The sequence below is a fragment of the Salvia splendens genome, chromosome 17, assembly GCF_004379255.2.
Source record: "Salvia splendens isolate huo1 chromosome 17, SspV2, whole genome shotgun sequence".
Classification (NCBI taxonomy): Eukaryota; Viridiplantae; Streptophyta; class Magnoliopsida; order Lamiales; family Lamiaceae; genus Salvia; species Salvia splendens.
In genome coordinates, this window is record NC_056048.1 from 3372888 (window position 1) to 3395624 (window position 22737).

Consider the following 22737-nt stretch of genomic DNA (forward strand, 5'->3'; position numbering starts at 1 on the left):
TCACCACCCTAAGTCGTGGATGTCGTGTAGGTCATGGCCTAAGATCGTGGATGTAGCGTAGGTCATGGCCTACGATCGTGGCCTGAGTTGACACCACGTGGTAGTAGGTGTGTTGGACATCCTGTATGGGTCCACTAACTCCTTGTTCGGTCGAATACTGAGACCGAACTGCTTTGGTTGCCGATCTGAGAGTAGAGCTTGATGCCGACCTGAGAGCAGAGCTTGATTGGATGGCTTTTACCGAGCTGTAGGCTGAGGCCGAACTCTTTGGTAATGCCGAACTCATACTCTTCCTTGGGCTTTGGGCTGATGGGCCGTCATTGCTGTTGGGCTTGTTTAGTACGCACCCCATCACTTTCCATGTCGAAAATTGATTTTCTAGAGCTTGAATTATATTTATAAAAACTTATCCCATTATCTTTTTTGCGAATTCCACTATGGATCCAATGAAAGTATACTTATTCGATGATCTATGACATTTTTTTAGTAAACCTTTCAAATATCCCTATACTTTACCAATTTCGCATTAAAATTTGCATCGTCTTCGAAATCCCTATTTTTATGAGGCGTAAATCATTTTATAATTTGAAGCTATTTGCGTTTATTATTTTGTATGTTACGGTTAGCAAGGATTATTATCTTTCCAGAAAAAAAAAACAACTTTTCAGTTTTCCGCAATAAACGTTGAAATATAAGCATTGATTTTGTGATCTCAGCAATATAGTTAAATCCCATTATTTTGGTAATTCTAAGAGGTAACATGACATAATTAATGATTGGTATAAGATTTGTTATCATGTTTTCATCAACATTTCATGTATCTATCTTCACAACCACAACAAATAATCACATTGGTGTATGATATAATTTTTAATGAAAAAATTGGTAAACTAAAAGAGAGAATAGAGAAAAAGAAAATGAGAAAAAATAAGTAAAATATGAGAAATGGGAAGAAGTGAATAAAATATTAAAAGAAAAACTTTCCATTTTCAGAAATGAAACTATTTTTTATGGATATTTTTAAATTAAAAAATTGAACTATTTTTTTGTGGAGGAAGGAAATACAAACTAAGAACAATATCATTGAAACTCTTTTAAGTTACTACTCCATTATTTATTTTAGACTTTTGAGATGAGAAACTCACATATAAATACATCAAAATTGACTAGGATACTCCTTTCATAATAATCATTTAATGCACAAGTTATTGATGAAATAGAAACAAAATTATTTAAGATTCATGTAAATACACCCCATTAACTAAAAACACAGTAGAAGCATCTAAGCAAGCTTGGCAAGAACGTCATTCAGCGTAGATACAGCTATGGCATAATACTTTTCTGCATCAGCAGGGCTCTTGATCTTGGCAGCATGATCCAGCTGATAATAAAAAAATCAAAACACATCAAGATCAGTAGCTGTGAATGGTGAAAAAGGCGAAGAAGATGATAAAGAACTAACGTTGCTGATATCTGCGAAGAGCTTCCCCGTGAGCTCCTTGAGAGATTGCTTCTCTTCCTTGGACTTGGCTGAGATGATGGTGTTGAGGTCATATCGAAGGTACTCTGCCTTCGAACGAAGGTCGTTCTGCACGTACGGCCACGCCTTCTTCTCGATCAACGACTTCACACCAACGATTTCCTTCGCGGATTCCTTAGCTCTCGCTGCTGCCTCCGCCGGCGTCAGTGGCTGAATGTAAAACCTGTTCTTCAATGGCAAGTCAAAGTCTCTCGCCTGGTCCGAGTTCAAAGTTCCAGCTGTCACAGTTTTTCTCAATATAAAAATTGATAAAATACGAGAGAGATAATAAAATGATAAAACAGAAGTATTGATTATGGACGGAAGCAGTCTTCAGTAAAGATGAAACAGAAACTGGGCTACTTACGTAGGCCACCGGAGGGAGGTGGTGGGCCTCCGATCTTGATGGGCTTGGCTTCGGCGAGCACGGCTTGAACGAAGGAGCCGGAGACTATCCCAGCAGCTACAAGCCCCAGCATGGCGCGGCGGCTGGTCTCGTTCTCGCCTTGCTGCGCGCGGATGCTGAATCCGGTTCTCGCGGTGGCGGTCCGGGTTGCGTTGCCGCCGCTGTTCAAGCGGTTAGATTGAAGGCTGCCTTCGAGGACCGCCTGGGAAGAGCTGCGTAAGCCAGCCATTGAAGCCATAGCTTGAGCCATTCCTCAAAACTGTTTTTCTAGTTTGTTAAAAATCTAAATAAATAATATCAGTGTTTTTTTCAGAGTATAAATGAGATGAGGAAGCGCCTTATCTGAGTTTGGATATGCAATCAACCAATCAGGCTGCAATATCGTGACATGTATGCTCTTCTAGCCACTGGGCTTATGCCACGTAGACCTCAATGATTTTTGTCATCAATTTCCTCTGTCTCTTTGTTGATTCCAAAGTAGTAATGACTTGGTAACATATGATATTAATATTTTTTTGTGATACCAACCGATATTAATATTTTTGCGAGCTGATATGAATGGACCATGTCCTAGTAACACATGCGCAAATGTTTCGAGGCCAATGCAAAGTTGAGCAATTTTTTATTTGGGTAACATATAAGCATAGTAACACATTGTTGTATAGGCATTACATGACTCTTCAAAATAGTCAAAACTCAAAAAGCAGAGATGTAAGAAGCTAGGGGAGACAAATCAACATGGTTTCTTGAATCCCATGTTCTGGCCAGTTGTGTAACTCCTCCAGACATCTATAGCTCCAAAGCTAGTCATCAAAACAATGCTCAGAGCCATCACCGTGGCCACAGAGAAGACGATGATGGAGGGGCGGCCGTGTCTAAGTATCACCTTTCGTATCACGGTCAGTCCAACAAGTGAGGCAACGAAGCAGATGGCTGCATACGTTAGAGCTGCATAGATCTGCTTCATGCCCAACAGCAAGTACTGGAGTGCGGACATACTCGATGACACTAGTACCACGAAAGAACACGTCGCTGCTGTCACCTACGCAATAGCGTTTGATGGCGTATGTTGAAGTTTGTCAAATTTTAACAAATTGTATATCCCACATCGGTGGGTATTGAAACATTGGGGGGGAGTGGCTGCCTATAAAAGGAGCACTCCTCCCTCATTTGTAAAGTATCCTAAATTTGTAATCTCTTCTCCGTCTATATATAAGCGGGCTCTGCAGAGGGTGCTCGGAGACGTAGGCAATTTGGCCGAACTCCGTTATCAAAGTTTTGGGTGTGTTCTTTCTTTATTATTTATTTTGTTCCGCATTTATTTCTGGCTTTATTTTCTGTTGGGATATTGTATTCAATATTATTTGCGGGTTTGGTAGTAGTGTTTTGTACGGTTCTTTTGGGTGTTTTTATATTGTGATAAATACACCGACTGATAAATTCTGTTAGGAATCTGGTATTTAAGAGGGACAGTGTCCTCGCCAGTCTTTCCAAAGAATTTATTTGGAGAAGTAATTTTATCGAGTAGACCCCATTGGGTTAACTCTAAAATTACTGAATCGGTTCATTTCACTATTTGAGAGAAAATTACCCGGTTTTCTCAACAAGTGGTATCAGAGCCAAAGGTTCGTCCTTGGTTCTATTTGTTTGTAATATTGAATACTTTATTTTGAGTCTGTAATGGCGGGTAATGATCAAGAAAACAAGGCTAGTTCTTCGTCATCGTGGTCAAGGTTTCCACTGTCAAATATGAAATTGACGGTGGAGAGATTTGACGGTACTGGCCATTTTGGTATGTGGCAGGGGGAGGTTCTAGACTCTCTTTTCCAGCAAGGTCTTGACATTCCCATTGAAGAAAAGAAACCAGAAGATATAGATGATAAAGACTGGAGTACCATAAATCGGTTAGCTTGTGGAACAATTCGGTCGTGTCTATCCAGGGAGCAGAAGTATGCTGTCAAGAATGAGACTTCTGCACATAGATTGTGGAAGACACTGGAGGACAAATTTCTGAAGAAGAGTGGTCAGAATAAGCTCCTTATGAAGAAAAGGTTGTTCCGATTTGAATACCGACCAGGTACCACTATGAATGAACACATTACTTTGTTTAACCAATTAGTAGCAGACCTGCTAAATTTAGATGTGAAATTTGAGGATGAGGATCTGGCATTGATGTTGTTGTCGTCTCTACCTGATGAATTTGAACATCTGGAGACCACATTACTCCACGGTAAAGAGAATGTGTCTTTAGATACTGTATGTTCTGCTCTGTATAGTCATGAATTGCGAAAGGCAGATAAAATGAAAGGCAAAGCAGTTACAGATGAAGCATTAGTGGCAAGAGGTCGTCAACAAGGCCGATCAAAGGAGAGAAGAGGAAGGTCCAAATCGAAAAGGCGAGTTGCCAAAGATGAGTGTGCTTTCTGTTATGAGAAAGGACATTGGAAGAAAGACTGCCCAAAGTTGAAGAAGAAAGAAAAGGCTCCGCAAGATGCAAATGTTGCTGAATGCAAAAATGATGCTGAGTCAGATTGTTCTTTGACGGTTTCACCTTCAATATCGCATCCAGACGAGTGGATATTGGATTCAGGTTGCACCTATCATATGTGTCCCATCAGGGAGTGGTTCTTTGATTTCGAAGAACTCAATGGCGGACTTGTTTACATGGGAAACGACAGTCCATGTAAGACAGTCGGGATAGGCTCAATCAAGCTACGGAATCAGGATGGATCCACCAGAATTTTGAAGGATGTGCGGTACGTGCCCCAGTTGAAGAAGAATCTCATCTCATTGGGGGCCTTAGAATCTAAAGGCCTAGTTGTGATGATGCGAGATGGAATTCTTAAAGCAACTTCAGGAGCATTGGTGATGTTGAAAGGCTTAAGGAAGAACAATTTGTATTACTATCAAGGTAGTACAGTTGTTGGGACAGTAGCAACTGCAACTTCGAGTAATAAGAAGGATGCAGAGGCGACGAAGCTTTGGCATTTGCGATTGGGACATGCTGGTGAGAGATCATTGCAAATTCTCGCCAAGCAAGGATTATTGAAAGGTACGAAGTCTTGCAAATTAGAGTTTTGCGAGCATTGTGTTCTGGGAAAACAACGAAGAGTGAAATTTGGCACTGCAATCCATAATACGAAGGGAATTCTGGATTACGTGCACTCAGATGTGTGGGGACCTGCCAAGACTCCGTCACTTGGAGGTAGACACTATTTTGTCACTTTTGTTGATGATTTTTCCAGGAGAGTTTGGGTGTACACTATGAAGAGCAAAAATGAAGTCCTTAGGATTTTTCTGAAATGGAAAGCTCAAGTTGAAAATCAGATGGGGAGGAAGATCAAGGTTCTCCGATCTGACAACGGTGGAGAATACAAGAGTGATCCTTTCCAAGATGTATGCCAAGAGTGTGGCATAGTTCGGCACTTCACAGTGAGAAATACACCACAGCAAAATGGAGTGTCAGAGCGTATGAATCGAACACTAGTGGAGAAAGTTCGTTGTATGCTGTCTAAGGTTGGGCTAGACAGAAAATTTTGGGCTGAGGCCATCACATACGCTCAACACATTGTCAATCGTTTGTCATGTTCTGCCATTGATGGCAAGACTCATTTAGAGGTATGGTCCGGTAAACCTGCAACTGATTATGATTCTTTGCATATTTTTGGTTCTATTGCATATTATCATGTGACTGAATCAAAGTTGGATCCACGTGCAAAGAAGGCTTTGTTTATGGGTTTCAGTGCTGGTGTTAAAGGATATCAGTTATGGTGTTTGGAGTCTAAGAAGACGATTGTAAGTAGGGATGTTACCTTTGATGAATCTTCCATGTTGAATAAGGTAAATCCAAATAGTAGTGATACTTCGCAGCAAGTGGAGTATACACCGAAGCAGGTGGAGTTCGAAGAAGCAGTTGTGATCTCAACTACGAACACCACAAATGACTCTCCTACGGAAGAAGAAGAGTCAGATGATGAAGAGGTTCCACCCCAAGAACCTTCGCAGCAATCAGAGCCAATTGCAGTTAGGCGAACGAGGCGGGAAAATAAGAAACCTGCTCGATTTGCGGATATGGTAGCATATGCGCTTCCAGTTGTTGATGATGTTTCATGTATCTTTTCGAAAGCTATTGAAAGTTCAGAAAGCGATGGTTGGAAAGGTGCTTTGGAAGAAGAGATGCAATCTCTTCAGAAGAACAAGACGTGGAAGCTGATGCCATTGCCGAAAGGCAAGAAGGCAATTGGATGTAAATGGGTTTTTGCAAAGAAAGAGGGATTTCCTAACAAAGATGATGTTCGCTACAAAGCAAGATTGGTAGCTAAAGGCTACGCCCAGAAGGAGGGAATTGATTACAATGAGGTATTTTCTCCTGTTGTTAAACATTTCTCCATTAGAATTTTGTTGGCTTTGGTAGCGCAGTTGAATTTGGAGCTAGCTCAACTTGATGTGAAGACCGCGTTTTTACACGGTGATCTGAAGGAGGAAATCTATATGACCCAACCGGAGGGATTCAAGGTTGCTGGTAAAGAAAATTGGGTTTGCAAGTTGAACAAATCGTTGTACGGATTGAAGCAGTCTTCAAGACAGTGGTACAAACGGTTTGACAAGTTTATGAAGGATCAGATGTACACAAGAAGCAAATACGACCACTGTGTGTATTTGCGCAGACTTCAAGATGGTTCCTACATCTACCTACTCTTATACGTTGATGATATGCTGATAGCATCAAAGAGCCAAGTTGAAATCGACAGATTGAAGGCTCAGTAGAGTAAAGAGTTCGAAATGAAGGATTTGGGGGAAGCCAAGAAGATTCTCGGCATGAAGATAACAAGAGATAGAGAAGGAGGCAAGCTTTGGCTGACACAGAAGCAATATTTGACCAAAGTACTACAACGTTTTGGTATAAATGATGATTCCAAACCTGTAAGTACCCCACTTGCTCCTCATTTGAAACTTAGTTCTCAGTTATCTCCAAATACGGAAGATGAGCGAGAATATATGGCGAAGGTTCCCTATGCTAACGCAGTTGGAAGCTTGATGTATGCAATGGTGTGTACAAGACCAGACATTTCACAGGCCGTTGGTATTGTAAGCAGATACATGCATGATCCAGGAAAGGGTCATTGGCAAGCTGTGAAATGGATTCTGCGGTATATCAAAGATACTGTAGATATTGGTTTGTTGTTTGGGCAGGATAAATCACTTGGTCATTTTGCGGTTGGATATTGTGATTCCGACTATGCTGGTGATTTGGATAAGCGAAGATCTACTACTGGCTATTTGTTCACTTTAGCGAGTGCGCCAGTTAGTTGGAAGTCTACCTTGCAGTCAACGGTAGCTTTGTCTACGACAGAGGCAGAGTACATGGCCATTACTGAAGCTGTGAAGGAGGCAATTTGGCTTCATTGGTTGCTGAAAGAATTGGGTGTTGGTCAGAAACAACTTGAAGTATATTCTGACAGCCAGAGTGCTATTCATATAGCAAAGAATCAGGTCTTTCATGCAAGGACGAAGCACATTGATGTTCGCTATCATTTTGTGCGGGAAATTCTCGAAGAAGAGGAAATTGTCATCCTAAAGGTTCCGACTTTGGAGAATCCTGCAGATATGTTGACTAAGGTGGTGACGAGAGCCAAGTTTGAACATTGTTTGGACTTGGTTAATATTCTGCGATTTGGAGTTGGTGCTTGACTGCGCCAATATGAAAGCACCGCGAGTCGTCTGTTTGGGTGGAGAAGATTTGTGTTCGGTGGAATTTGAAATTTTGCCAAGGTGGAGATTTGTTGAAGTTTGTCAAATTTTAACAAATTGTATATCCCACATCGGTGGGTATTGAAACATTGGGGGGGAGTGGCTGCCTATAAAAGGAGCACTCCTCCCTCATTTGTAAAGTATCCTAAATTTGTAATCTCTTCTCCGTCTATATATAAGCGGGCTCTGCAGAGGGTGCTCGAAGACGTAGGCAATTTGGCCGAACTCCGTTATCAAAGTTTCGGGTGTGTTCTTTCTTTATTATTTATTTTGTTCCGCATTTATTTCTGGCTTTATTTTCTGTTGGGATATTGTATTCAATAATATTTGCGGGTTTGGTAGTAGTGTTTTGTACGGTTCTTTTGGGTGTTTTTATATTGTGATAAATACACCGACTGATAAATTCTGTTAGGAATCTGGTATTTAAGAGGGACAGTGTCCTCGCCAGTCTTTCCAAAGAATTTATTTGGAGAAGTAATTTTATCGAGTAGACCCCATTGGGTTAACTCTAAAATTACTGAATCGGTTCATTTCACTATTTGAGAGAAAATTACCCGGTTTTCTCAACAGCGTAAACTAGTCAGATAACATGACTCAGTTGAACCAATGCTAGTAACTACTTACATGAGGCTCAATTCCCATTTGAAGGAGAATTGGGCTTATGAGCATTCCACCTCCGATTCCGAAAACTCCACCAAGAAGGCCGGCTAGTAGGGCCATTATCGGGAACACAAATTCGCTGGATGGCCACCTTTTCGTTCTCCCTTCGTTTTCCTTTTGTCATCAAGAGAGATAGTTAAATGGTAGTAGCAGAGAAGAGAACAGATTGGACTCAATGTTCGTTGAGATACCTGCTGAGTTGAAGCAATGGTACTATTTGTAGGACTCTTTCTTCGGAAAAGGATCCATGAAGTGAAGAAAATGGCAAGAGGAATTGACTCCACTCGGATTGGTTGTGGTACGGACTCTAATGTCCCACATCAATTTGAAGGCCAACTGATTAGGAATTTGTATACCAAATGAGCTTGATTGTCTCTCATAATAGACTACTCTTTTGAAATGAGTTGTTTTGTTTAATCTATAATATTCATACTTTCGTTGAGAGCCAAAATAAATCGGAATGGTGGCTTGCAAAAAACAAGCGTGACCAACGTGGCCATGACCAACAATGATGTTTGGGAATCGACTCAGATTGGTGGTCTGACAAAAAATCAGCCATGACCAACAAGACAAAGTGGTGGCCTAGCAAATAGCAACCCACGACCCACTAGAACGTTGGCTCTAGAAAGGGATCAATTGTTACAGGCAACGGGTGGGGTGTATAAACTAAATTGCCTCTTTCTCATAACAGACTAACTTTTTACCGGATGCTCGTGTTTGGTGCCTAAAATGTGTCCTAGTGAAGGACCAGGCGTGACCAACGAAGTCGTTGGCTCTTAGGAGATCGATTAAATTAGTAGAGATAAAAAAAAGTTTGTAATTACGCGTACATGTCCGTAGCGGTTTCCGCGAAGGAGATACAGGGCAAAGAAGGAAAACCAGATGAGGACCAACATCCCAAAGGACACCCACGGAGTCCGGACCTCGTCTTCGACTTGATCCGCTGTCGCGCACAACAGGGGCATTTTCGTACTTTCACCACCGTTCTCCGTTTCCCCTCTAAACTCGCGCGATTCCAACCTCCAGCACGCAGCCCCCGATCTGCACGTCTTGAAGGTGCAGCCGGCGACGAAGACCACAAAGATGAGCATGATCAGCCACTCCGGGAACACCACATTCAGCACCACCCCGCAGCTCACGCCCAGCAGCAGCCACGGCTGGCACAGCAGCGCCATCTCGTAGTCAATCAACCGTCTCGCGCCGCCGCTCCTCCATAGAGTGTAGGCCGCGACGTTCGCAACAGCCCCACCTGTTACCATGAAAGCTGAATATGCGGATGCTGTTTTCACGTCCTGGCCGCCGACGATGGTCAGGATGGGTATGAACAGACCCCCGCCGCCGACGCCTCCCGCGCTGGAGATGGCGGCGGCGAGGGACGATAAGGCTGCGACTGCCGCGGACCGAATGCCGATCCCGTCAACTGTGTTGGATGTTTCAACGCCAGATTTACACGAAGTAGAAGACAAGATGGTGAGAAGGAACAGACATTTGAGGAATGTATGCTTCATTTTTTTTCTGAAATTTTGAATTCGCAAAACTAGGAATAATAATTTGACAATCTGGGAGATGTGGAATGATTTGCTGAAATATACACGGTTTCAATTAGAAAAAGCGAAAGATTAAGAAAAACTCCAATTCTGGGATAAGGATTGCAGGCTAAAAGTGGTACCGGAATTTGGAATTAAGCATCCTAACAAAAACTAAGTGACTATCCATGTATTCATAAATTAAATATTACTCCATTCCATTCAAGTGATTAAATCTCTCATTTTGATTCTGACACCATGTTTCTAAAAATGTGAAAAAAAATTAGTAGAACTTCACTTTTAAGTAGTATACTCCCTCCTTGATATAAAAATTGTTTCTTATATTACCATATCAAGATTTCCATGATTTAAATATCCATTTATTTATTTCTATTTTGAATAAATGGCATCATACTTCATTAATTAAATCAGGAATTACGTTGTACTATTATTTTCATCAGTTTTCCTTCATAGTTGTTCTTAAACCACATAATGAGACTTTAAATCATGTATAAGGGGAAAATTATTTTCATAGTAATAAAATAAGCATGAGTAAAATGATTTAATAAAATGTGACGTCTACATACTAAAAATACTTCATTAAAAATTTGACCACTTTTATCATTTTTGTCCGTTCCAAAAATAATGCCCAGTTTGTTTTTTGGTATTTTTTTTTAGGTGGTATCTATTTTTTACTAATAATATTTTAATCTCTTTTTTTCTAGCTATCACGCTTTATCAACTTTGTATTAAAATATTTATTATTCTCAAACTTTTTATTTTTATGGAATAAATAAAGTAACATTAAAATAAGTCATTTAGTGAATAAGACACTAGATTAACAGAAACCTTGGGCCTATTTACCTAAAAATAGTATTACTGAAAAGAAACGCATTAAATAGAGAAATTCAGTGATCTATCAATTCAAAATTTAGGTAAGTAGTTTAGTGCGAAATACTATATGCACACGCGGCGACAAATGATTCTAGTGAGACTTATCTAGAAAAAACCCCTCTTGCTTATATTCTATGATCAGATAACTGCAATATTCATTTTACTACTACCAATTTTATTGATCTAGCCCTACCACCTTCTTGATTTAAATAGATCCATCCAACTGATTGATTTTACTAGTACCAATTTACTATACGTCTCATAAATTGCCATTGTCAATTTTATTTTTCAGTTTGGATTCTTGCATCTTTAAAGTTTAAATAGTTATTGGTTATTTTTCTTGAATATTTATTTATTTTCATGCACAATATCGTATGACTTCCCTACTACCCTCACAAGTGCCAAATGTTGTTTATCACGTATCATTAAATTATGAGAAAATATAACCATTTTTTGCCAATTTTTAATCTTAATTGAGACTAATTACTTTTTTAGCAGATTGTTACATTTCCAGTTATTTATTGACACGTCAAATGTTGACATGAAACTCTCCAACTATTTGGTGGTTTGTAAATATTTCACTCTTTCTTTACATGTATTTAATTAATTATTAATAAATAAATAAGTAAATATACCAGAGGTGACGTCTCAAAAACAAAAGATTATATATTGTGGCTGCTGGGATTCGAGCCCAGGTCTCCACGGCCACAACGTGGAATTCTTACCACTAAACTACAGCCACTTTGTTACATATTATAAAATTTAAAGTTTTATTAGACTATGTTTCTCACTTAAGAGAATTGTTTTTGGGCCGTTTTTAATAGGTGCAACTTTTTTTTAGGCAAAAATACTTATTTACATCTGGGCTAATGAAATCGCTAGGCCCAAAATGTGTCCATCTGGGCTGGACGATGCAGCTTCACAAAAATATAACCTTATTGATAGTACAAAATACTACCACCACATTCAGTTTCTTTTTGAGATTGATCTATATGGGTGTATGAATAAATATAGTAAGTAATGTTATAGGTGATCATTTGGCAAAAAGGAAATTTAGATTGAGACTAATATTTCTACTATTAAAACACACTTGCATATTTATTCAACATGAATTTTCAACATCTCAAGCAGTACAACTAATCCTCTATGAGGGAGAGGATGCCCATAAACCACAATGGTATACTGTAAAATGTAAATCACAAACACAACCCATGGCGACCCCTAATGCCCATGGAGCTAGCTATTACAGTGGAAAGCTACACATATCCTTTTTTTTTCTATAATGTTTGTAACTGATATCTGGTTAACCAGATTATTAAACTGAACGATTAACTCAAAACACATAAGCAATTGAACGATTAACTCAAACACTAAAGCAGCTTCAATGGCAAGACACCGCAATATTCCACACAACGATGCTAGCGCGCGGATAAGGCAGCGAGAGTTACATCATTTCTCGATGCGTATTCTACAGAATCACTTGTCATGGTGCATGAGACATATGAAGCAGAGTACGTGGACAGAAATGCGGGCCTCGAAGGAACTGGCAGTGTTACAGTTGAGCTACTGAGCATTATAACCACCTCTGCCATCGTCGGCCTCATACGAGGATCTTCCTGAACGCCTAACAGGCCAATGTGAATGCATCTCAACATCATCTCCTGTAACCCATTCCCAAGTATAGGATCTATACTATCTTCAGGTGTCCCTTGCTCCCACTTTTCCCATATCTGAAACAAATTGCATCGAATCACACATCTTAGCAGATTAGGTTTAGAATTTCCAAATCCGTTTTTACTTACATAAGTCAAGAGGTCCTCAGTTTGGCCATTGTGAGTAGCATAGTGTTTTCTGCCGCTCATGATTTCCAAGACTAACACTCCAAAACTGTAGACGTCGGTCTTGATAGAGATTTCACCACGTATGTATTCAGGTGACATGTATCCACTGCAAGAAACATAGTAGTACAAGTTAATAACTGATGATTCTGCTGGTGTTTCCTTGTGTGCAAGGATTGATGCTTACAAAGTTCCGACGATTCTGCTGGTGTTTTCTTGAGTTTTATCTTGCCTGAACAATCTTGCCATGCCGAAATCTGCAACTTTAGGATTCATATCTCTATCCAAGAGTATGTTACTTGGTTTGAGATCGCGGTGGATGATCTTGAGCCGCGAATCTTCATGCAAGTACACGGTACCCCTTGCTATACCTTGTATTATCTTGAACCGTTTGTCCCAGTCCAGCTGCGAACATTTCTTCCGATCTAAAACAAGCATGCATGCTCAGTCAAACATAAATACTAAGAGTAGAGGTGGTAGTAACCCATACCAAATAGGCATTTGTCTAAGCTCGAATTCTCAAGGAATTCGTACACTAGAATCCTCTCAGTCCCTTTGTCGCAGAAACCTAGTAGTCTAACCAAATTTCTGTGTTGAAGCCTTGCCATTAACAAGACTTCATTCTTGAACTCGGTATTACCCTGCGTTGATCCCATGGCCAACCTTTTCACAGCTATTTCTTGACCATTTGAAAATCTCCCCTGCAGAGATATCAAAACATAAATAGTTTTGAGCCTGCGGAATTGGAACCTTTAATTCCAATTCCAATTCCAATTCCAATATTTGGATTTGAAATTAAAATACGATTCCGATTCCACAATTTGAATTCCACATCAACCAGAGATAATTGGAATTCTAGATAATTATAAAATTTGGCGCCTTCACACACTACACACACGCATACACACAACACACAACACACACTTCATATTAATAGTACTGTATCATTTTTACTGAACAAACGATTTGGAATTGAATTATAACTCCAATTTTGAGTACCGAACGGACCATTAGGAGAACTATGAATGCTTGTACTTATATTACATAACATTGCCTTATAAACAGACCTAAACCCACACCATTACCTTATAAACAGCCCCAAATCCACCTTCCCCAAGCTTATTAACATCAGAAAAATCATCTGTTGCTGCTCTGATTTTCGCAAGATCATACTGTTGGCAGTCATCAGTGCTAACTTCATCGGGTTCTGAAATCGCATAAGAATATCAGTTATATACGTACTTAATTAAGTTCAGCTAGTTTAACACGAGAGATTCATAGAAATAGAGAGGTGTGTACTCTCAAAATTCTCCTCGGCTTTCTTCTTCGCTTTTCTCCTTCTTAACAAGACGGCAACCAAAACTCCAAAAAATACACAAACTGAAACCGAAACTGCAACAATGATAGCCGTTTTATTCGAAGCCTTTCCTGAAAATTAGTAAAAGAAACTTCAGTTGCTGACACTCAAATCAAAAGTTCATGCATGTCAGAAAGTAAAAAAAAAAGGACCTCTTGGGGATGGTTCTTCCGGCGGCCAATTGAACCCAGGGTTATAACCGTAACCAGTTCCACTTCTTGAATGTTGTATTAGACATAGCTAAGGTTTGGAGAGGGTAGAGAGAGTGTTGAGGGAGTGGATGTATCGTTTATTTCTTGATAATCATTTGTTCTTCCAATCACCCTTTATATAGGTGTTACAATTACCTCTATAAGGTATGATATCAATCTATTCTAATTAGTATCAAATCTACAATTAATGTGATTGATCCTAATTTCAGTAATTGATCCCTAAAATATTCTCTATTTTCTAACACTCCCCCTCAAGTTGAGTAGTGGTGGGGTCTCCAAAACTCAACTTGCAAAGTGCACTTGTAAAGCTTCTTGCATTCACTGCTTTGGTGAGGATGTCCGCCAGTTGGTCTTCTGATCGGACGAAAGGCAGTTCTACAGCTCCATTTTCAATGTTCTCTTTGATGAAGTGTCTGTCAACTTCAACGTGCTTAGTCCTATCATGTTGTACTGGGTTTTCTGATATGCTGATAGCCGCTTTATTGTCGCAGAAGAGTTGGCTCTTTTCTTGAGCGATCCCAATTTCATTCATCAATCTTCTCAACCATAGTACCTCCATGAGTCCACTTTTGATTCCTCTAAACTCTGCTTCAGCGCTTGACAGTGCGACTACCTTTTGTTTCTTGCTTCTCCAAGTGACTAGGTTCCCTTCCACAAAGGTAAAATAGCCTGCCGTTGATTTTCGGTCAATTGGATTGCTTGCCCAATCTGCGTCAGTGTACCCGTAGATCCCTCGAAGATCATTCTTCTTGAACAGTACACCATGTCCGACTGTCCCTTTTAGGTATCTCACGATCCTCAAGGCGGCCTCGTAGTGATCCGTTTGTGGTCGATGCATAAACTGACTCACAATTCCAACTGCGTAGGCAATATCAGGTCGAGTATGGGAAAGGTATATGAGTTTCCCAACTAAACGTTGATATTTACCTTGATTTGCTAGCTCCGCTCCTTCTGTGATCTGCAGCCCATGATTTACTAATATTGGTGTATCCGCAGGTTTGCAATCTAGCAGTCCGGTTTCAGCCAGAATATCCAGGATGTACTTCTTTTGTCTCAGAAAGATCCCCCCTTCTGACCGCAATACTTCGATTCCCAGAAAGTATTTTAAATCTCCTAAGTTCTTCATCTCAAACTCTTGGGATAGGCTTCCCTTAAGTCTTTCTATCTCTTCGATATCATCTCCCGTGATGATCATATCATCTACATAGATGATCAAGCACGTTATCCGACCATCTCTCTTCTTCAGAAAAAGTGTGTGGTCTGACTGACTTTGTTTAAATCCGTATTTTCCCATGGCTTCGGAAAACCGTCCGAACCATACTCGAGGAGATTGTTTGAGTCCATATAAGGTTTTCTTCAATCGGCATCCTTCTCCCCTTTTGAATCCATCTGAGAAACCTGGGGGGGCTTCCATGTATACTTCTCTTCTCAATTCCCCATGCAGGAAGGCATTTGTGACATCAAACTGATGTAATGGCCAGTTTCTATTTGCCGCAATAGAGAGTAGGACCCGAATAGTGTTCATTTTTGCTACTGGAGAGAATGTTTCATCATAATCCACCCCATAGGTCTGCGTATATCCCTTAGCTACCAGTCGTGCCTTGTATCTTTCGATAGACCCATCTGGTCGTCGTTTGATAGTGAACACCCATTTGCACCCGACTGCTTTCTTTCCTTCTGGTACCATGCATTTCTCCCAAGTTCTGTTTCTCTCCAAAGCTCCCATTTCCTTCAACATTGCTTCCCGCCAATGTTTATGTCTCCAAGCTTCTTCCACGGTACACGGGATCTCCTCATCTTCATATAGTGCGGCTTCAAATGCCTGAGCCATTTCTGAGAGTTGGCTCTTGGCGAGATTGGCAATAGAGTATTTCGCCTTTTTCTTTATGATATCGGGACTGTATTTCTTTGGTGGCACTCCTCGGTTTTGTCTCGGAGGAAGTTTGTATCCCCCAACCCCCTCACTTATCTGCTCCTCCAGTAGGTCGCATATTTCAGGTTCACCTTGGTTCTCAGATTCAGGCTCAACATCTGCCTCATGGTCAGTCGCAGATGAAATATCAGTATTCTCAGGCTCAGAGGGACTTACAGTGGATATCAGTTGGGAAGGATTTGGAACAGGGTTACTGGGCGGTGGAGACTGTATTACTGGAATAGTGTCTTCTGTCTCCTTGGTTTCCACTGTTTGGTCCATACTTATTGGTATTGGCAGCCGTCTTAGTGGATCATCATTGCTATGCTCCCCCTGACCGCTAAGGCGGTGGAAGAAGTATTCGGTTTCTAGGAAATCGCAATTCATGGTGGTGTACATACGATTTGACGTGGGTTCAAAGCACCTATACCCCTTCTGGTTGATCCCATAGCCCACAAAGACACATTTTATGGCACATGGAGAAAGTTTGGTTCTTTCATGTTTCGGAATGTGAACGAAGACTGAGCATCCGAATACTCGAGGCTGAAGGGTTAGAGGTAAGGGAATTTTTGCTAGAGTGGAGAGGACTTCTAGTGGTGTTTTGAGGTCTAGAGTACTTGATGGCAACCGGTTGGAAAGATAAACTGACGCGGCAATTGCTTCAGGCCAGAATTTTCTCGGGGTGTTGGACTCAATTAGCATAGCACGTGCTGTTTCTAAGAGAGTTCTATTTTTCCTTTCGGATACACCGTTTTGTTCTGGGGTATATGGGCAGGTAGTTTGGTGGATTAGGCCTTTGTCGAGACAGAATTGTTTCATTCTAGAGTTCACAAATTCCCCCCCATTGTCAGATCGGAGTATTTGTATATTTTTCTGAAATTGGGTTTGTACGAGAGAACAAAAATGGGTGAAATGCTCAAAAACTTCATTTTTGTGTTTCATAAAGTATACCCATGTCATACGAGTACAATCATCCACAAAGAGGAGAAAGTATTGAAAACCTTGCCCCCCTAAAACAGGTGAAGGACCCCATACGTCAGAATGAACGAGGGAAAACATAGAATCAACGCGAGTGTTACTTGACTTATAAGTTTGCCTATGACTCTTAGCCAAAACACAGGTTTCACAGTACAAATCTCTACTGAATTTAGGAAAGAGTAGTTTTAGATAACCAGTGGAAGGATGACCCAAACGCCGATGCCAGAGCCATGCATCCCTGTCTGCAGCCTCATGTGTCAATAATGCCGTTCCGGTTTGGGCTATCTCATCCACGTAATACAGTCCGTCCCGCTCAGTGCCACGTCCAATAATTTTCCCTGTCCTGATATCCTGTAAAAGACAGAAGTTGGGTTGCATTAGGAGTGTACAGTTCAACTCTTTAGTGACGTGACTGATAGACAGCAATTTGTGTGACATTGAGGGAACATAAAGACAGTTCGACAATGTCAAAGTGGGTGATATTTTAACAGTTCCTGCTCCTTCTACGGAGGAGAATTCTCCATTCGCAGCCTGGATGTGACTTTTTGGGGCCCTATGCATGTTAAATATATCAGTTTTATCATAGGTGATAGTATCGGTGGCTCCACAATCAAAGATCCATTTATCAATTTTTGGTTCTGATGATATGGACAAAGCATAAGAGTTGGGCAGATTTTCGAGGACTTGAAATCTGTTTTTGCAAGGTATTTGGGCAGGAGTGATATTTCTGGTTTCCTGGGTGGTATTTTGTAATTCAACTAAATCAGGAGGGTGAATTTTAGGATAAATGATTGGGTGGGGTTTATTTTCTAATTTTTCAAAGTTTTGAGGGTTTGTGGATAAATCCTCTAACCCTACAATACCTTTACCCGCCGTCACACATTCAGCGCCTCCTCTCGCAATTGTCGCGACTCCGATCTCTCCTTCCGCCGGAGCTCCAGGCCTGCCGCTGCCTCGGTTTGACGCGGCCTCTGAGTTGCTCCCGACGGTGGCGGTTGGTCCTCCGTCTCCGATGGCTAGAGCGGCAGCAGCCTTACCTTTGAATTGGGCTTGTCGAGCCGCTTTTCGCTCCTCCCACCACTCCGGGTAGCCACAGAGCTCGAAACACGTTTCCTTCGTGTGTTTCTTCTTCCCGCAGTGTGTACATATCAGCCTTGATCGGTCCTCTTCTCCTCTCTTGGATCCGGCGCTGCTGCCGCCGCTACGTTGATGGAAGCTCCGGTTGGTGGGGTGATTTTGCCACGGAGTTCTTGCTGCGAGCCCTGCTCCGATTCCTTGCGTCATTCCTGCATCTCCTGGCCTTAGAACCGAGGCCCGAGCGTCTTCGCTCCGGAGAATCGCGTATGCCGCTTCGGCCGAGGGGAGTGGTTGGGTTCTCAAAATTTCCTTCTTTACTACATCGTGTGTGTCGTCTAACGCAATTAGGAATTGATGTACTCTCTGTTCTTCCACGAATTGATTGAACAATTCAATGTCTCTAGGGCTCTCCATAGGATTTGGCCGTTTATGGTCAATCGAGACCCATATATCCTGTAATGATGCCCATACTTCTTCTAATGGTTCTCCTTTTTGTTGTTTCAGCAGTGTAGCCCGACGGTGGAGATCGTGGATCTGGATCGAGTCGCCGCCGCTGGCATAGGTGACCGCCAAGCTGTCCCAAATTCCCTTCGCTGTTGGGTACTTGGATACTCTGCTAACCAATTTTGGTTCTAGATTTTGAACCAACCAGGTAGATACACAATCGTCTGCTTGTTGCCATTGTGTAAATTCCGGATCAGTTATTGACGGTGGGGCTGGGACTCCAGTAATGTGAGATATCATCCCCCGACCGTTGATGGCTCTTCGGATGAGTCCTACCCACAATGAGTAGTTCTCACCGTTCAGTTTGGTGCCGACATCAAGAGGTTTTGTATCTGGTTTATAGCTGTTTTGGGCTGATTTGGTAGGTATTATTTGTGATTGCGCCATGCTGTAGCGCATGAATTTGGAGAACATTTGAGCCAATTGCTCGGATTCGGTTGGTTTGGGTATGTCGTCGTTTTCTGACATGTTTGGTTGTTTTTCGACAGAGATCTGCCGGGTTTTGGTTTTATGGCCGAGATTGGACCGAGACAGTGATGAGACTACTCTGAGTCTCACCCCTGCTCTGATACCATCTTGAATGTTGTATTAGACATAGCTAAGGTTTGGAGAGGGTAGAGAGAGTGTTGAGGGAGTGGATGTATCGTTTATTTCTTGATAATCATTTGTTCTTCCAATCACCCTTTATATAGGTGTTACAATTACCTCTATAAGGTATGATATCAATCTATTCTAATTAGTATCAAATCTACAATTAATGTGATTGATCCTAATTTCAGTAATTGATCCCTAAAATATTCTCTATTTTCTAACACCACTAGTAGTACCTTCCGGCGGCAAATTGGACCCAGGATCATTTGTAGTACCGTTACCATCTTCACTAGTAGGATCACTGGTGCTCTGCAGCAAGATCCTCTTGGTTGGAAAGTGAGAAAGAGGCTGGATATTTAGCAATCCGAATATGGGTCTGTGGGAGTACTTGAACATGCACGTCTTGTTCCAGAAGATGGCTTCTTTCCAGTTGGGGCATCGCTGCGCGGTTGCTGGAGCTGCGGCGGCAACGCATTTGAGGCAAGCAGGGAGCGAGATGTTTCCTCTGCAGACGACGACGGCGTTGACGGTGTCGGGGCTGTGGCCGACAGAGGTGTTGAGGAATCGCCTGCCGCCAATGCCGCCGGAGGAGAGGGAGGCGATGAGGGTGTTGAGGTTGGCCTCGTAGGTGCTGTTGTTTGCGAATGTCTCGCCACTAACGCTGCAAATTGGCTGGGACGTGGCTACGGAAATGTGCAACTGAAGAAGAAGAGGAAGGATTATTAGGTTTGGAATCTCCCACATCTTTGGTGAACTCAATTTTTTTATGTACAAAATTATAGCAAATGTAATCTCTATTTATAGATGATGAAAATTATGTATTTTGATATAATTTTTTAATATAATATAAAAAATATTTATTTACTAATGAAATTGTGCCAAATGGTACAATCTCATTGGTTGGTTTAAACTATAAATGTGACATGGTCGATAGAGATGGTCTTTTACATGAAACGTCATTGTTAGAGTAAGGTCATCTGCAACGCTGTCTCTTATCCGTCTCTTAACCGTCTCATCCCTTAACTATTCATGTGCCCTACTGTACTTTTCACTACACCTCTTAACTAAGAGACAGAACATGCAACCCTCCATCTCTTATCCGTCTCTTAACCATCTCTTAAATTACTATTCATTCAATTTCATTTTTTATTTTTATTTCAACAAATTCAATTAATAAAAACAAACTGCATTAAATAAAATAAAATTACAAATTACAACTTAAAATTCGTAAAAAATTAAAAAACATAATTAAAAATAAAAAAAATAAAAATACATAATTTAATTTCTTCCGCCAAATTTTGCCAAAATGTGCTCCATTAGATCATCTTGGAGTTGAGCGTGGGCGGTAGAATCACGTGTCCTTGCCCGAATAGACAACCGTTCTTGTATAGACGGATGAACTCCACTACGAGGCGGACTACTTGCGGTGGAGCTTCCGGGGGTTTCAGGGTCGAACCAGTTTCCCGCCTCAGGTCCTTCATCTTGGACAATCATGTTGTGCAAGATTATGCACGTATACATGATGTCAACATACTCTCCATAAACCACGTACGAGCCGAGGCTTTGATAATGTTGAAGCGCGTTTGGAGAACCCCGAACTCCCTCTCCACATCCTTGCGAGTAGCCTCCTGCCTCTGCGCAAAAAGAGCCTGATTTTCGTTCACCGGTCTGTTGAACGCCTTCACGAAGGTTGGCCACTTCGGATAAATGTCGTCGGCAAGATAGTACCCCATTGTATACCGCCGGTTGTTAGCGATGAAGTTGATGGCCGGCGCTTTACCATCCAAAACTTCGGCGAAGAGGTCGGATTGGTTGGGCACGTTTACGTCGTTGTTCGATCCGGGGACCCCGAAGTACGCATGCCAGATCCATAGCCAGTAGTCGGCAACGGCCTCGAGTATAACGGTGGGGTTGTGGCCGCTCGTGTACGACCCCCTCCACGCCACAGGGCAATTCTTCCATTGCCAGTGCATGCAATCGACGCTGCCAAGCATCCCGGGGAATCCGTGCACTTCTTCGTGAAGGTGGAGCAGACACTGACAATCTGTCTTGCTTGGCTTCCGGATAAATTAGTCGGTGAAGGCTGCCCGGACGCCTTTGCAGAATTGGATCAAGCACATTCTCCCAGTGTTTTCTCCGATGTGGAGGTATTCGTCGAACAAATCCGCCTTTTGTCCAGTCGCAAGCTGACGGATTGCTGCAGTACATTTCTGCAGCGTCGTGTGGCTGGGACGGCCAACGGCGTCGAACCATTCTTGGAAGAACTCTTCCCGGACTGCCAACGTATTTGCGATGTGGAGAAATAGCAGTCGCCGCATGCAGAAACGGCTACGGAAGTAGGTATCTCCCCATACCGGGTTATCGCAGAAGTAGTCGCATACTAACCTTGCGGCAGCTTCCTCCCGGTTACGATGGATGTAAGTCCGGGATCGTCTTTGGGGCGGCGTTGCTTCCTCCGTCTCCCTACATCGCTCTTCTTCAAGTTGTTCTTCCATTATTCGACGCATTTGTTCAAATGGATCCATGAATGGATTAACTTTGGTAGAAGAATAAAAGAGATGAATCGAGATGAAAATTGGAGAGGAAAGAGAGATGATTTGAGAAGAATAGATGTGAGTTTGTGTGTAATGAGGATGAAATATGAGTATTTATAGAGTAAAAAATAAAAAAGGAAAATGACCGTTGAACGGTCATATGACCGTTTTTAATTTTTAATTTTTTATAATTAATTTTGAATTTTTTTTAAAAAATGATTTATTGCGTCAGCGTGACGAACACACGCATGGCTCCGGAGCGCGACACGCAGCGACGGGCTGTGGACGAGACGGGATGCTGCAACGCGTCCCGCGTGCGTCTCGTTTCGTCGGTACGAGATAAGGGATACCCGCGAGATCTTATCTTTTTTTTATACAATTTCTCATCTTGCATTAAAATAGATTGATTTGGCAGTCAGTTTGAGAAATTTCCCATGCAAAATTGTGTAATCGTTATCAATTGACAATCAAGTGGCCACGATATTGCCATGGGTCGCATAATTTTTATTTTCTGTTTATTTTTATTTAAAAAGGGCATTATTGTCCAACACAAAAGCAAATCTTCGATCCTGTGCTATCAAATGTAAGTACTTCATATGGTTAGCTAACCACTTTCTCCCACTAAAAATATTTTTAAAATTTTGAATTCTAAATAATTTTCTTAATTTATTTAATTTTTCAAAAAAAATACTATCAAATTAAAGGTAATATTATAAGGAAAATGTAACAAGATCCTAATTATATATGTTGAGATCGAGAAATTAGAAAATATATTGTATCGTAAAACTGATATGTTTTGTATACATTATTCAATATTGCAGTTAATATGAATTCTGACTATATTTTCAAAATATATGATCATGATACAAAATATTTCAAATTTGTGATTTGAACATATGCAATTAGCTAGGGTTGTCGTTAGATCCCTTCGTAGAATTACCTTGTACTATCAGTTATGCCGAAATATTTTCATTCATA

At 41.3% G+C, this 22737-nt stretch overlaps 3 protein-coding genes and 1 non-coding gene across 4 annotated transcripts; all 4 read right to left on the reverse strand.

Moving 5' to 3' along the window:
* Window positions 1–1152: 1152 nt before the first annotated feature.
* Window positions 1153–2214, reverse strand: LOC121773810 (oxygen-evolving enhancer protein 3-2, chloroplastic-like). Its single transcript, XM_042170723.1, has 3 exons — window positions 1887–2214; window positions 1463–1758; window positions 1153–1381 (listed from the first exon to the last, which is right to left on the reverse strand). The coding sequence occupies exons 1-3, from the start codon at window positions 2173–2175 to the stop codon at window positions 1283–1285; spliced, it is 684 nt and encodes a 227-aa protein (XP_042026657.1). The 5' UTR covers window positions 2176–2214; the 3' UTR covers window positions 1153–1282.
* Window positions 2215–2341: 127 nt separating this feature from the next.
* On the reverse strand, window positions 2342–10016 carry LOC121775454 (sulfite exporter TauE/SafE family protein 2-like). Its single transcript, XM_042172535.1, has 4 exons — window positions 9154–10016; window positions 8528–8643; window positions 8301–8450; window positions 2342–2967 (listed from the first exon to the last, which is right to left on the reverse strand). Exons 1-4 carry the CDS (start codon window positions 9842–9844, stop codon window positions 2659–2661), a joined length of 1266 nt encoding a protein of 421 aa, XP_042028469.1. The 5' UTR covers window positions 9845–10016; the 3' UTR covers window positions 2342–2658.
* Window positions 10017–11426: 1410 nt separating this feature from the next.
* Window positions 11427–11498, reverse strand: TRNAH-GUG. The gene has a single exon. It is a non-coding gene; the product is annotated as a tRNA-His (tRNA).
* A 429-nt stretch (window positions 11499–11927) lies between these two features.
* On the reverse strand, window positions 11928–19973 carry LOC121773610 (putative receptor-like protein kinase At4g00960). The gene is made up of 7 exons (XM_042170504.1): window positions 19462–19973; window positions 13894–14022; window positions 13680–13801; window positions 13085–13295; window positions 12782–13019; window positions 12559–12703; window positions 11928–12486 (listed from the first exon to the last, which is right to left on the reverse strand). Exons 1-7 carry the CDS (start codon window positions 19967–19969, stop codon window positions 12175–12177), a joined length of 1665 nt encoding a protein of 554 aa, XP_042026438.1. The 5' UTR covers window positions 19970–19973; the 3' UTR covers window positions 11928–12174.
* Window positions 19974–22737: the final 2764 nt, after the last annotated feature.